This window comes from Cucumis sativus, chromosome 5 (genome assembly GCF_000004075.3).
Source record: "Cucumis sativus cultivar 9930 chromosome 5, Cucumber_9930_V3, whole genome shotgun sequence".
NCBI classification, from domain to species: Eukaryota; Viridiplantae; Streptophyta; class Magnoliopsida; order Cucurbitales; family Cucurbitaceae; genus Cucumis; species Cucumis sativus.
In genome coordinates, this window is record NC_026659.2 from 11,565,245 (window position 1) to 11,577,529 (window position 12,285).

Genomic DNA, 12,285 nt, shown 5'->3' on the forward strand with positions numbered 1-12,285 from the left:
AGAATAAAATCATAAAAACCGAGCTTCATTCATAACATGAGGATAACGTTATTTAACTTTTACAAAATCCATAAGCTTAAAGAACCATAATAAGCCTAAAGCATTTATTCATAGAAAAATGAAGCTTCGCGAGAATACAGTAATCAAAGCCTCGTTTATTTAAGGAAGGATTCAATGTCCTTACTGACGTTAGTCATGAGAACAAGGTACTTATTTGGATCAGGACAGCTATGATCAAGTTTTTCATATTCCACGGTCAAAACAGCGAAGCAATGCTTAGAATCCTTGGGTACAACTTGATATGTACCCTGAAAAGATTTGTAATGGTTGAAGACATCTCCTTCTATCCCAACCACTGTTACTGCAAAGTTTTTATCATCATATACCACTCGTTCCTTGAAAACCTCAGCTTTGCCGTCTTAACAAATCATGTGCAAAAACAAAAGAATAAATCAATATGAACTGTTAGAAGAAATAGTTTTCATACAATAACGCATTGAGGACAAAATATAAAATGAATTGTGTACGTAGTTGCAGTACGTCAAGGTCATAGACTCATAGTCATGGTCATATAAACGTACCAACGGTGTAATTCCAAACTTTGATGGAGCCATGGCCGTGACTGTCCCAATCACCATCATGAACTGTTACCTGTTGAAAGATAGGAGTGATATCGGGAAGATGATGAATATGATGTTTGAAGAGTTTGTAGTACTTTTCTGCTGATGTCTTTATTTCTATTTGATTCACAAGCTTTCCAACAAGAGCCATTTTTTTAGAAACTCTCTTATTAAATTGATTGGTAGGTAACTCACTCACACACATATCAATCCCCCGAAGTCTTTCCCCTTTTATACAAACAATCCAGTGATGAATATAGCTTAATATATCTATTAAAATAAATGTATCACCTTTCCCCTCATTTGAATTAGTTAAAAAATAATAGTACTTTCCATAAAATAACTCCACCTGGATACAAAATTTGAAACAAAAATGTTAATATATATACATATATATGTAATACATTTATTTTGGATGGTGAATATCTAAATTTAAGATTTTATTGAGAGTATACAATGTAATTCAATTCAACATGTAGTTTTGATTGGAGTTTAAATTTAAAGGACGGTCTCTGATATGTTAACATTATTAAGTTAGAATATCAATGGTGTAACTTATCTATAGAATTGAACACTATCTAATATAGCAATATGAAAAATAGAAACTTATTAATGATATTAGTCTACAACCAATTTGTTGTCTATTCACTAAATCAACCATAGTCGTCTATATGAAATGTACTCAATGTATCATTTTCAGCCAACCAAATGATACTTCTATCTATTACAAAAATCATTTCATTTCTTGCTTAGATGCAACTATGGGATGACAGAAAATAAATGGTTTATATAATAGATAATTAATGTTAATGTAAAAAAATATGCATGAATGAAGCTTGTGACCAAAAGTATAGCTAATATGAGTGACTTGAGTATATCAATGCATTACACTCCGATATAATATTGAGGAGTCTATAACTGATAGCATATTATAGTCATATCTGATTTGGTTAAATTGTGCGCGATTAAAGTGAGAAAAAAATTAGTACTGATAATATGATATTTGCAATTTTATTTTGTTATATCTAACTATAAGGAGTTATTTGTTTAACATGTTTTGTTATGAAATTTTAGACAAATATTAATTTTTATCATGTTTGTATTTTTGTTTTGTCGTGGTATTTTTAAAAATAGCAAAATAAATTAAAATATTTACAAGTTATAACAAAATTTTGGATTTTATTATCAGTGATAGAATTTGCTACAGGTTGTAAATATTTTGTAAAATCTACTACTTTAAAAAAAAATTCATTTATGTTTCTAGTACTTAAAAAAATAAAAAAAAATAATAAAACAAATACAATGTTGTCAAATGTGCCTTTAGGTTTATTAAAACATATTCATGTTTCTAGTTCTTACGAAAAAAAATAAACATCAAAGAGGAAACATCAAACAATTAATAAATGTCAAGAAACATATCAATGTTTGAAATGTTTTGCTATTTTCACAAATATTCCAAACATGAATGTTATCAAGAGCATCACAAAAAATAATTTTCTTTTCTCCAATCTCAATTAAAAGAACACTCTTTCAAAGCTTTGGGTCATGACTCACTTTTTATCCCCTCTTCAACTACGTAATACAAAGTAAGTGGACTCATATTATAAGCTTGGAGGCACCCACTTTTGTACAAAGTAACGGATGAGAACAACTGCACATAAAAAAAATAACCTAACATCATCAATGTTATCAATATGTGAAGCAGTTGCCATGAATTGCATGCTGGCTTTGCCTTCTCCGTTACTAATCTTATTTGAAAAGGATTGTCACTTCAAAATTAAGTATTAAATGAATGAAACATAAAAAGTTAGAGTAAAATCTAACTGTTAAATGAATGAAACATAAAAAATTAGAGTCAAACATGTCCCATTTAAGAATCTATTCCCTAAAAACAACAAATCTAAATTTATTATCAATATTCTCAAGTTGATCAGGAAGAATAATTTCAGTCCAAAAAATCAAAGTAAAATATATATTCAATGAAACAAAAATATGCCAATATTATTTAATTTTAAAAAGGGCAATATCAAATATAAGGCACTCCATAAATCTTTGAATTTTGAAGATTTGTAATAAATAATATATGTAACAAACCAATATATAGGATATTTGATTTAATAAATATATGTTATTTAGAATATTATTAAACAATAATAAAATTTTATATCAATAATTTCGATAATATAAGATTGGTAAAACAAAAGAATTTTAAATGATACAACTTTTAAAAATATTTATAAATACATTTAAAACTTTTAAAAAAATCTACAAATATAGTAGAATATCACTATCTAATTATCATAAACTAAGAGATAAAAAATTAAATGGTCATAAGCTAAAATAGATAAAAACTAGTTAATCTTGATCTATTACAATCGGTCGTGTTCTTTTCCTATCAGAATTATTAGTGAAATTATCCTACTCTAAGACCATTGTTTCAAAAATGCCAAAGGATTTAAACATTTTCATATTTAGATTTTCACATTTTTTACTAATTTAACCTTCTTACTTTCGACCTCTCCACAATGGATAAATAATTAATCTCATTTAATTATTTCCTTAATAATATTATATTTTCATTCAATTTAACAATTAAATATGGTTTTTCATATGAGAAATTGTAACAGATGAAAATACAGTTCAGAAACAAGCAGTCCAAGACATAGTGGCAGAATTATAAAGAAGCACAACCACTATACCAAAGATAGAATATAGTAAAAATGTGTATTTTTTAAGATATATTGTACTTCAAAACTAATATTAAAATACAAAAATCGAGAATGTGAGGGGGGACGTGCACCCTCGGCCCCTTAATAGATCTGCCCATGCCATGACACATCTTTTTTTGTATATTGCAAATATGACAAATATCACAAGTAATTAAATATATCATATGGCTATCTACTTTTAAATTTGTTACTCTTGAAATTTAGAAAGTGTAATGACATGAGTTTTATTATTATAATTTATTTTTGTTGTTTTTGCCATTTTTAAAAATGCCCCTTTTCATTTATTAGGATTGAATACCGAGTTTTCTTTATTTATTTTTGTTTATTAGGAATTGAATATTTAATCAATTCCAAATAATTTGTTTAAAGGTTGGTAGTTACACTAAAAAAAAATCACCATGTTGGATTTTTTCTAAAATAGGTATATACTAAATGTCTTTCCTGGTTCATTATTAATAAAATGTTATTATTATAATTTTAAAAAAAGTGTTATTGCTTATTTTATTATTTTTATCTTGATAACCTAAATCCAATAAACTAACATTATAAGTTGCTTGATGAGTCTTGAACTGTGTATATAGCTAGATATATATAGAGATCAATGTTCGAGATACAATTTAAAGAGTCTATAGTTGTAATGATCTAACTCTTTATACTAAGTTGTGATCATTACTTAAAAATAAATAGCAATCTTCAGCTAGAGGAAAAGAACTAAATCTTTAATAAATAAATTCAAAACACGTTCATAAATCATTATTTGGAAAAAACAAGAAAAAAAACTTTGTAAATGATCCTAGTTCGGACTCTATCTAAATTGTAAAGAAAATAACATGAAATAATTAACAAGTTCAAATAAAATATTTAAATTCAAATATCGAAAATATAAAGGTGGAAGCAAAACTAAGTCCATACTCCAAGTCACAGTCCCTTCCTGTCATTTGTCAATTTTCCTCTACCTCTATCGTTGCCTGAAATATTATTAAACATAGAAAAGAGTGAGTGTAAACATGTACTCAATAAAGGATCTACTACTAGTCTCATCGCTAGATGTCTGTTAACTTTCTATTAGGATGTACCCAAACCTATCGTGTGCCCGATGGAACACACGTAATCTAGTGTCCCAAAGAAAACACTCTCATAAGTTAATGAACCCGAAGGAACACACATGTTATTGAGCTGCATCATAAATCTTTGAAAAGTGGTGATCTTAAGTGGGGCACCCATTACATGAAAAACGGCCTATACGATGATAGTTAAAATCTGTCATATTTAAAATTCTTGACAGTTAACAGAGACATCATAGTCCAATAACAAGTAGCAACATCATAAACATGGCATGAAATATCAACATTAAAGTCCTTAATCATCTGATTAATATATCTTGCATCATAAATATATCAATCAACAACTACAATATCACATTATACATCTTAGCTACTTCAACGACGATGGGTAATGGAAGGAGCGACGGTTGGACGAACGAGTAGCGCGAAGAGAGTTGTCATGGTTAGGTTGGGTTAGACGAAACGGGCTTGACAGGGATGCTCGACTTGGACTCTCGCAGAACTTACACCTTTAGGCGACTTGGATTGAGGAGAGCGATGGCAAGCTTGAGACAGACGGTAGCGAGAGATAGACGGAGATGAGATCCTTGGTGGGTAGCTAGGGCATGAAGTGGAAGAAGAAGATGAATAGTCCCTTTTTATGCACGTGCAATATAATAATTTAATAATTTATTATAAATATTATTTTTTTTCCTTTTCTTTTTATAAAACCAAATTTTCTCTCTCCAAACTCCAACAATTTAACACTCAAACATTTAAAATCTTAATAAAATAAAACAAATAAATTGAGAAAATATTTCATATTCTTTTTTATGTTACATGGAGATTGGTGCGATGCTTGTGGCGTGTTTTGTGCAGCTCGGGTCGGCTTTGCGCAAAGCTTCATGTGGCTGAAGGGAGGTGATGGAATGGTTTGTGTGGCTCGAAATGACGGTGGCTTCACGAAGGGGAAAACGACGTGCAAAGGAACGCTATCGTTTTAGAGTTGAAGCCATTTTTCACCGTTTAGAAAGATCTACATGATCCTGTGGATATGATCTAAACAATCATCTATCAAATCAACACAATCATTTAGGATGGTTAACCCAATCGTTTAGATTTGAACCTCTTTTCCCATCGTTTAAAAAAGAACTACACGATCAGGTGGATATGATCTAAACGATTGTTTACCATAGGAAAACGATTGTTTAGCATGGTCAACATGATCATTTCGATTTGAAGCTCTTTTCCCATCGTTAAAAAGAACTAAAGAATCGTCTTGATGCTACCTACACGACCGTGTATCATTATTTACACGATATACATGGTCGCTTAACATGATCGTTTAAAAGATGATTACATGTGCACGTGGGAACGATTAATCGCGTATTGACTAAGGTATTTTTTATACTTCCTATTGTGAGCCTGTGGCCTTTTTCTGTTTTTAGAATTGATCTATATAGTGTAAATATTTTATCGGTTTGTTATATTTTTTAAAAGACCCCAAATAAAAAATCTAATTCTACTAATTAATTAATTATCTATCCAACAAATATTTAATTAATTTTAATTCCATGAAAACAAACAATTCTCAATCAAATAACTAAAAATAACACCCCGATAATTTCACCATAATTAAATAAAAAATTAAGATAATTAAGTCCTAAATTACCTAAATTTTTGGGGTGTTACAGTAGTATATGGATAAAGCAGGATATCTTATGCTATAGATATGACCCACTTTGTATTTGATATACAAGCGCAATGATTCAACGTATTCGTGTAGGTGACATTCGGGTAGGGGTATCATATGCAATGAGTTTGCGTAAAACTAGACCAAGATATAATAACCACACTACAAGAATTTTTGGCAATTCCAACACTTTTTATCCCAACGCATCATTTTACGTGGGCAAAAATGTGTTAATCCTAACGAAATACTAATTCGTCGGCAAAGTTTTAGAAATCTATACATTTTTATACATATTTAAGACGACACAAGATTTAAACATATGACAACACAAACAACGTTGGTCTAATTTTTAAGAACAAAAAAATCGATACGTTTTTATACATATTTATGTCGATACAAGATTTGTACATATGGTGACACAAAAAAACGTCAGCATAAGGTTTAAAAACAAAAACCTCATACTTCTTTTTTTCATATTTATACTGACACAAGATTTATACATATAGCGACACAAAAAAATGTTTGCATATATATAAGTTTTAAAAACGAATAACCCATATACTTTTTTACATATTTATGCCGAAGCAAGATTTATACATATGTAATGAAAAAAAAACGTTAGTATAAGTTTTAAAAACAAAAAATCCATAGATTTTTTTTACATATTTATGCTAACGCAAGATTTATACACATCAAAACGATAAAAAATGTTAGCATAAGTTTTAAAAATGAAAAACTCCAACATTTTTTTTACATATTTATGCCGATGCAAGATTTATACATATGGTGAAAAAAAAAAAAAAAAAAACTAACATCAGAGTAAGTTTTAAAAACAAAAAACTCATACATTTTTTACAAATTTATGTCGACACAAGATTTTACATATTGCGATGAAAATATGTCGACATAGGTTTTAAAAACGAAAACCCATACATTCTTTATATATATATTTATGCCAACACAAAATTTATACATATGGCTGATGATCTTTACTCAATATCATTTGGTCCTTCCATTCAAGTTTGTTCTTACAATGGTTGCATTGTCAATGGAGTTCATTTTCACAATATTAACCGTGACAATAAAGGATGTAATCAAAACAGTGGAATCATGGTGCCTGGAGAAACAGATGGAGTAGAGTCTAATTATTTTTGTATATTAGTTAATGTTTTAGAGTTAGAATATAATCATGGAAGACGTGTGGTCCTTTTCAAATGTAAATGGTTTTACAAAGACCCTAAGAAAAATAAAGTATGACAAGATTTAGGTTTCATGTCCATAAATACATCTCATTATTGGTATACTGATGATCCCTTCATCTTTGCAACTCAAGCCAAACAAGTTTTTTACATCAACGACAATAAGCTCGACAATAATTGAAAAGCTAAGTGGTGCAAATTATCCATAATAAACACCTTTAGGATGTTCTAGAAGCAGTCGAACTGGTAGATGATGAATTAGAGTTGTTGGAAATAGATGGAAGAATTGAGGTAGATGTATCTATCCAAGATACAATATTATGTCAAGACAACATTCGTCCTACTATTGTAAAACATTCAGTTCATCCACAACAATCCAATCAAATTAGTATACCATTTTTAGAGGATGTCAATTTTATAAATGATGAGCCAGAGTATGTAAAAGCATCTACAGAGAAGAGTTTTAGTTAAAATCAATATTTAGAGTTTGATGATCAAGATAGTGAATAACTCTATGAGAACTAGTTTAATTCCTCTTTTATAATTTTGTTTGTTATATATGTTCATATAATATGTGTGATTGTAGGATTATGGTGGGACAACGTCAGGATCGTTTAGCGGATAAACTAGTTCGGGAAGCTAACACATTGGCTATCGGTCCCTCTATAGAAGTTGACAGTAGTTCAGGAACAAAAAAGAAGTGTGGGCGTGGGCATAATAGAAACTTTAGTCTAGACATGAACGTACAACGACATGGAAAGACTCCAATTACAATTGATTAAGAAGGTTGGAAAACTTGTTAGCATTTTTGCTACAAAGTTTAGCAACGCCTTTGGGAGTGCGACTCGAGACACCATTTAAGTGTGTTGTTCTAAGTGGAAGGATGTGCCTAGTGATGTTATTGCCACTATAAAGGCTCGTCTACAAGTAAGTACATGCCATTGCTAATCTCATACTTACATATAAATGTTTATTGTGCTAATTTCATACTCATATTTGCCTAAACTTTTATTGAATGTAGACCCATTTTGTTTATGGATATCTCATCGATGGTCATCAGTAAGTACATACATCGATAAATACAAACCTCATTTAGAGAATATAGATAAGATCTACATAAGCACTATTATACGTTTGAGAATCTTATTACTACTCGTGAAAGCCTACCAAACAGGTTATTGAACAAAAAAGATTGGAAGGTTCTTTGTGATCGTTAGGAGGTAACTGAATGGGAGGTAATTTTTATGTGTTTGTTTTATGTATATTATGCTTACAAATTGATTTGACTAATAACTATAATTTTTGTGTAGCAAAAAGGCAGAATAACAAGAAAAAGTAGAGAATGTCTACATTTCAACCATTATTGTGGATCAAAATTTGTTCTTCAAGTGCAGAATGAATTGGTATGACAGAAATCAAATTCATTATTGTTCTATTAATTTTCATTGCATATAATTTATTATTATTATTATTATTTGAACTATAGACGATCGATCAGGGTGAAGAAGTAGGTCAAGTGGAGTTGTTTTACAAAACTAACTTTTCAAAGGATAGGTAGGTAAACGAGTTAGCCAAAGAATCATATGTAAGTTATATTTTATGATACATTCATAATTTTATACTAACCATTTGTATATATATTTAACATATAAACCCTTATAAATATAGGTCGTTGTGGGAAACTCTTTACTAATATAGTTATCTTTTATTGTAAAAGAAATATAGCTAATTTTGTTAGTTTTAACTTCTGCTTTAACCAGAGTTTTAACTAAGAGACATAGAAAAGTCTATAAATACCTTGTATCACTTTGATATTTGATGATGACAAAAACTGAATTGAAATAATATCTTGCTCCCAAGGATAGTGGACTTAGGCATTTGTCGCTAAAACACTGTGTGTTCATCTTCTACCTCTTATTCTCTTCATCTTCTCTTCATCTCACCATCTTCTAAAGGAAACTCAAAGAACAAGAACCCAGAAAAATACAGTAAAGAAAGAAAGAAGAAGAAAGTCTTGGAAAGAATTTCTTTAATCTTCTATTATCAACATCTACATGCAAAGTGAAAACGAAAATGGAAAGTAAAAGACAGTGGAGAGAGAACCTACCATTACATGCAAATAGGTGGTTCCCTTGTGTCTATGCACGTGGCTTCCACTACAAATTGGTATCAGACCTGCATAAACCAAATGAGATTGAGGTGGAGCACCCACCAAGCCATGAATCAAATAAACTTCCTAGTACCATTGAGGAAGAAACATAATCTAGTATCAATCTACCACCTACTCTAGAAGAAGTTACCTAAGAAGAAGAAGATTTATCAAATTATTCTTTGGCTAGCGATAGACAAAGAAGAACTATTGTTCCTCCTAATTAAATACAGTGAAGCAGATCTTGTAAATTTTATCCTAAATGATATGAATCATCTAAGTGATGATGAACCAAAAATATTTGATGAGGCAGTGAGCTGCCCTAATGCTAGACATTGGATAAATGCCATGAATGATGAAATGTAATCTCTCATTATCAATAATACATGGACCTTGGTAACACTACATAGAAATTGTAAGACCATATCTTGCAAATGGATTTATAAACTTATAGAAGGCGTTCCTGGTCTTCAACCTCCTAGATATAAATAAAGTTAGGCTTGTAGCCAAAGGCTTTACACACAGGAAAGAAATTGACTACAATGAAATATTATCACCGATTGTTAAAAAAACCTCCATAAGAATGCTGTTTTAAATGGCGACTTGACAGAAGTCATATACGTGAATCAACCACAAGGATACATTGAAAAAGGTAAAGAAGATCAGGTATGTTATCTTAAAAAATCCATTTCTGGTCTAAAACAATCACCAAGGTGTTGATACAAAAGGTTTGATGATTTCATCTCTAAACTTGGTTTTATAAAAGTTCCTATGACAGTTGTACATTTATAAATTCAAATTCCTATTCTTCTAAGGTTTACTTACTCTTGTATGTATATGATATGCTGCTTGTAGAAAAATCAAAATTTGATATTAAAAGAGTAAAGACAACCTTAAAGGAAGAATTTAATGTGAAGGAACTTGGAGAATCTAAGAGAATTCTAGGGATTGACATCATAAGAGAAAGAACAAAGAGGATTCTGACAATAGACCAAAGTAACTACCGCTATAAGGTACTTAAAAGATTTAATATGTTAGATGCAAAGTAAGTGGTAATTCCTCTTGCACAACACTTCAAACTATCAGCTGCTAACTGTCCAAACCCAGAAGATCCCAACCATGTCAAATGCATGGTGAACATCTCCTACTCACAAGTCATATGGAGCATAATGTACCTAATGATTTCTATTAGGTCTGATTTATCTTACTCTTCTAGTTTAATTAGTAGGTACATGGCTAACCCAGGCAAAAGGCATTGGGAAGCAGCCAAATGGGTCCTTAGGTACCTAAAGGGATCTACTAATGCTCAATTAATCTATAAAATATGTTCTAAAGAACTATTTGAGCTTTATGGTTTTGTAGATTCTGACCATGTAGGGGGTTTGGACAAGAGAAGATCACTAATAGGATATTGTGTCCTAATTGGAGGGAACCTACTGAGTTGGAAAGCTTCACTACAATCTGTGGTCGCCCTATCATCTACTGAAGTTAAATATATAGCTCTTTCAGAAGCTATTAAGGAAGCTATTTAACTAAAGGGACTATTAAAGGACTTTGGCTTATCACAAAAATCTGTAAAGATCTACTGTGATAACTAAAGCAATATTCATTTGTCTAGAAACAACAGGATCACAGTAGAACTAAGCATCTAGACATTAAATTCAACTTCATTAGAGAACAAATCAAAAAACAGGAAGTGGAAGTGCTCAAAGTTCATACGAATGAAAACATAGCTGATATGTTGACGAAGGTAGTCACTCAAACGAAGTTCCTCAAGTGTCTTAGAACAAATGAGTTTCTAGAACCCAAGTAGGAGTGACTGCATAAAAGCTTTGGGAGTCAAGACATGCACAAAATTTTCACACTATATCTTTTAAGGTGGAGATTTGTGGAAAACTCTTTACTAAAATAGTTATCTTTTATTGTAAAAGAAATATAGCTAAATTTGTTAGTTTTAGCTTCTGATTTAACTATAATTTTAACTAAGAGACATAGGGAAGTTTATAAATACGGTGTATTACTTTGATATTTGATGATGACAAAAACTGAACTGAAATAATATCTTAATCCCAAGTATAGTGGACGTAGTCATTTACCGAACTACTTTAAAACACTATGTGTTCATCTTCTACCTCTTACTCTCTTCATCTCACCATCTTCTAAAGGAAATTCAAAGAATAGGAACCCAAAAAAATACAGTAAAGAAGGAAAGAAGAAGAAAGTCTTGGAGAGGAAAAGAAGAAGAAAGTCTTGGAGAGGATTTCTTTAATCTTCTATTATCAACCTCTACACGCAAAGTGAAAAGAAAGGGGAAAGTAAAAGACAGTAGAGAGAGAACTACCATTACATGCAAATAGGTGGTTCTCTTGTGTCCATACACGTGACTTCCACTACAGTCGCAATGCAAGAGGAGATAAGAAAATCATTAGAAGATGGATCTGAACAAACACCAAAGGCAATATTTGTGACGAGTTTTGAAAAAATGTTTAGACCATACTAAAGGTCTTGGATGGAAGGGCGCAACCCCCAGTGTAGCAGTATGCACATCCATGTGTGTGCTTGAGAAATATATTGGAAATAAATATGAAAAGCTTTAAACGAAGGTGATCAACTTAAAGGAGGAAAATGTCATGTTGAAGTCAACAATTTCGAAGTTCCAAGATCAATTGAGTAACATCAGGAGTCACCTTGATGCGCAACAAAGGCAAGAAGGTGGACTTTCAGACAACTAGGTACGCTATAACAACTTTGGGTTATGGTTAATAGAGTTAGGAATTTAATTTCCTTGTTGTATAGCTATCCACTTGTTTATGGTAGCCAAGTATGAACACTTTAGTGTAGTTAGCCAGTTT

At 30.8% G+C, this 12,285-nt stretch overlaps 1 protein-coding gene across 1 annotated transcript; it reads right to left on the reverse strand.

The window, feature by feature from the left end:
- On the reverse strand, window positions 1–838 carry LOC101215117 (MLP-like protein 328). The gene is made up of 2 exons (XM_004142262.3): window positions 582–838; window positions 1–418 (listed from the first exon to the last, which is right to left on the reverse strand). Exons 1-2 carry the CDS (start codon window positions 823–825, stop codon window positions 156–158), a joined length of 507 nt encoding a protein of 168 aa, XP_004142310.2. The 5' UTR covers window positions 826–838; the 3' UTR covers window positions 1–155.
- Window positions 839–12,285: the final 11,447 nt, after the last annotated feature.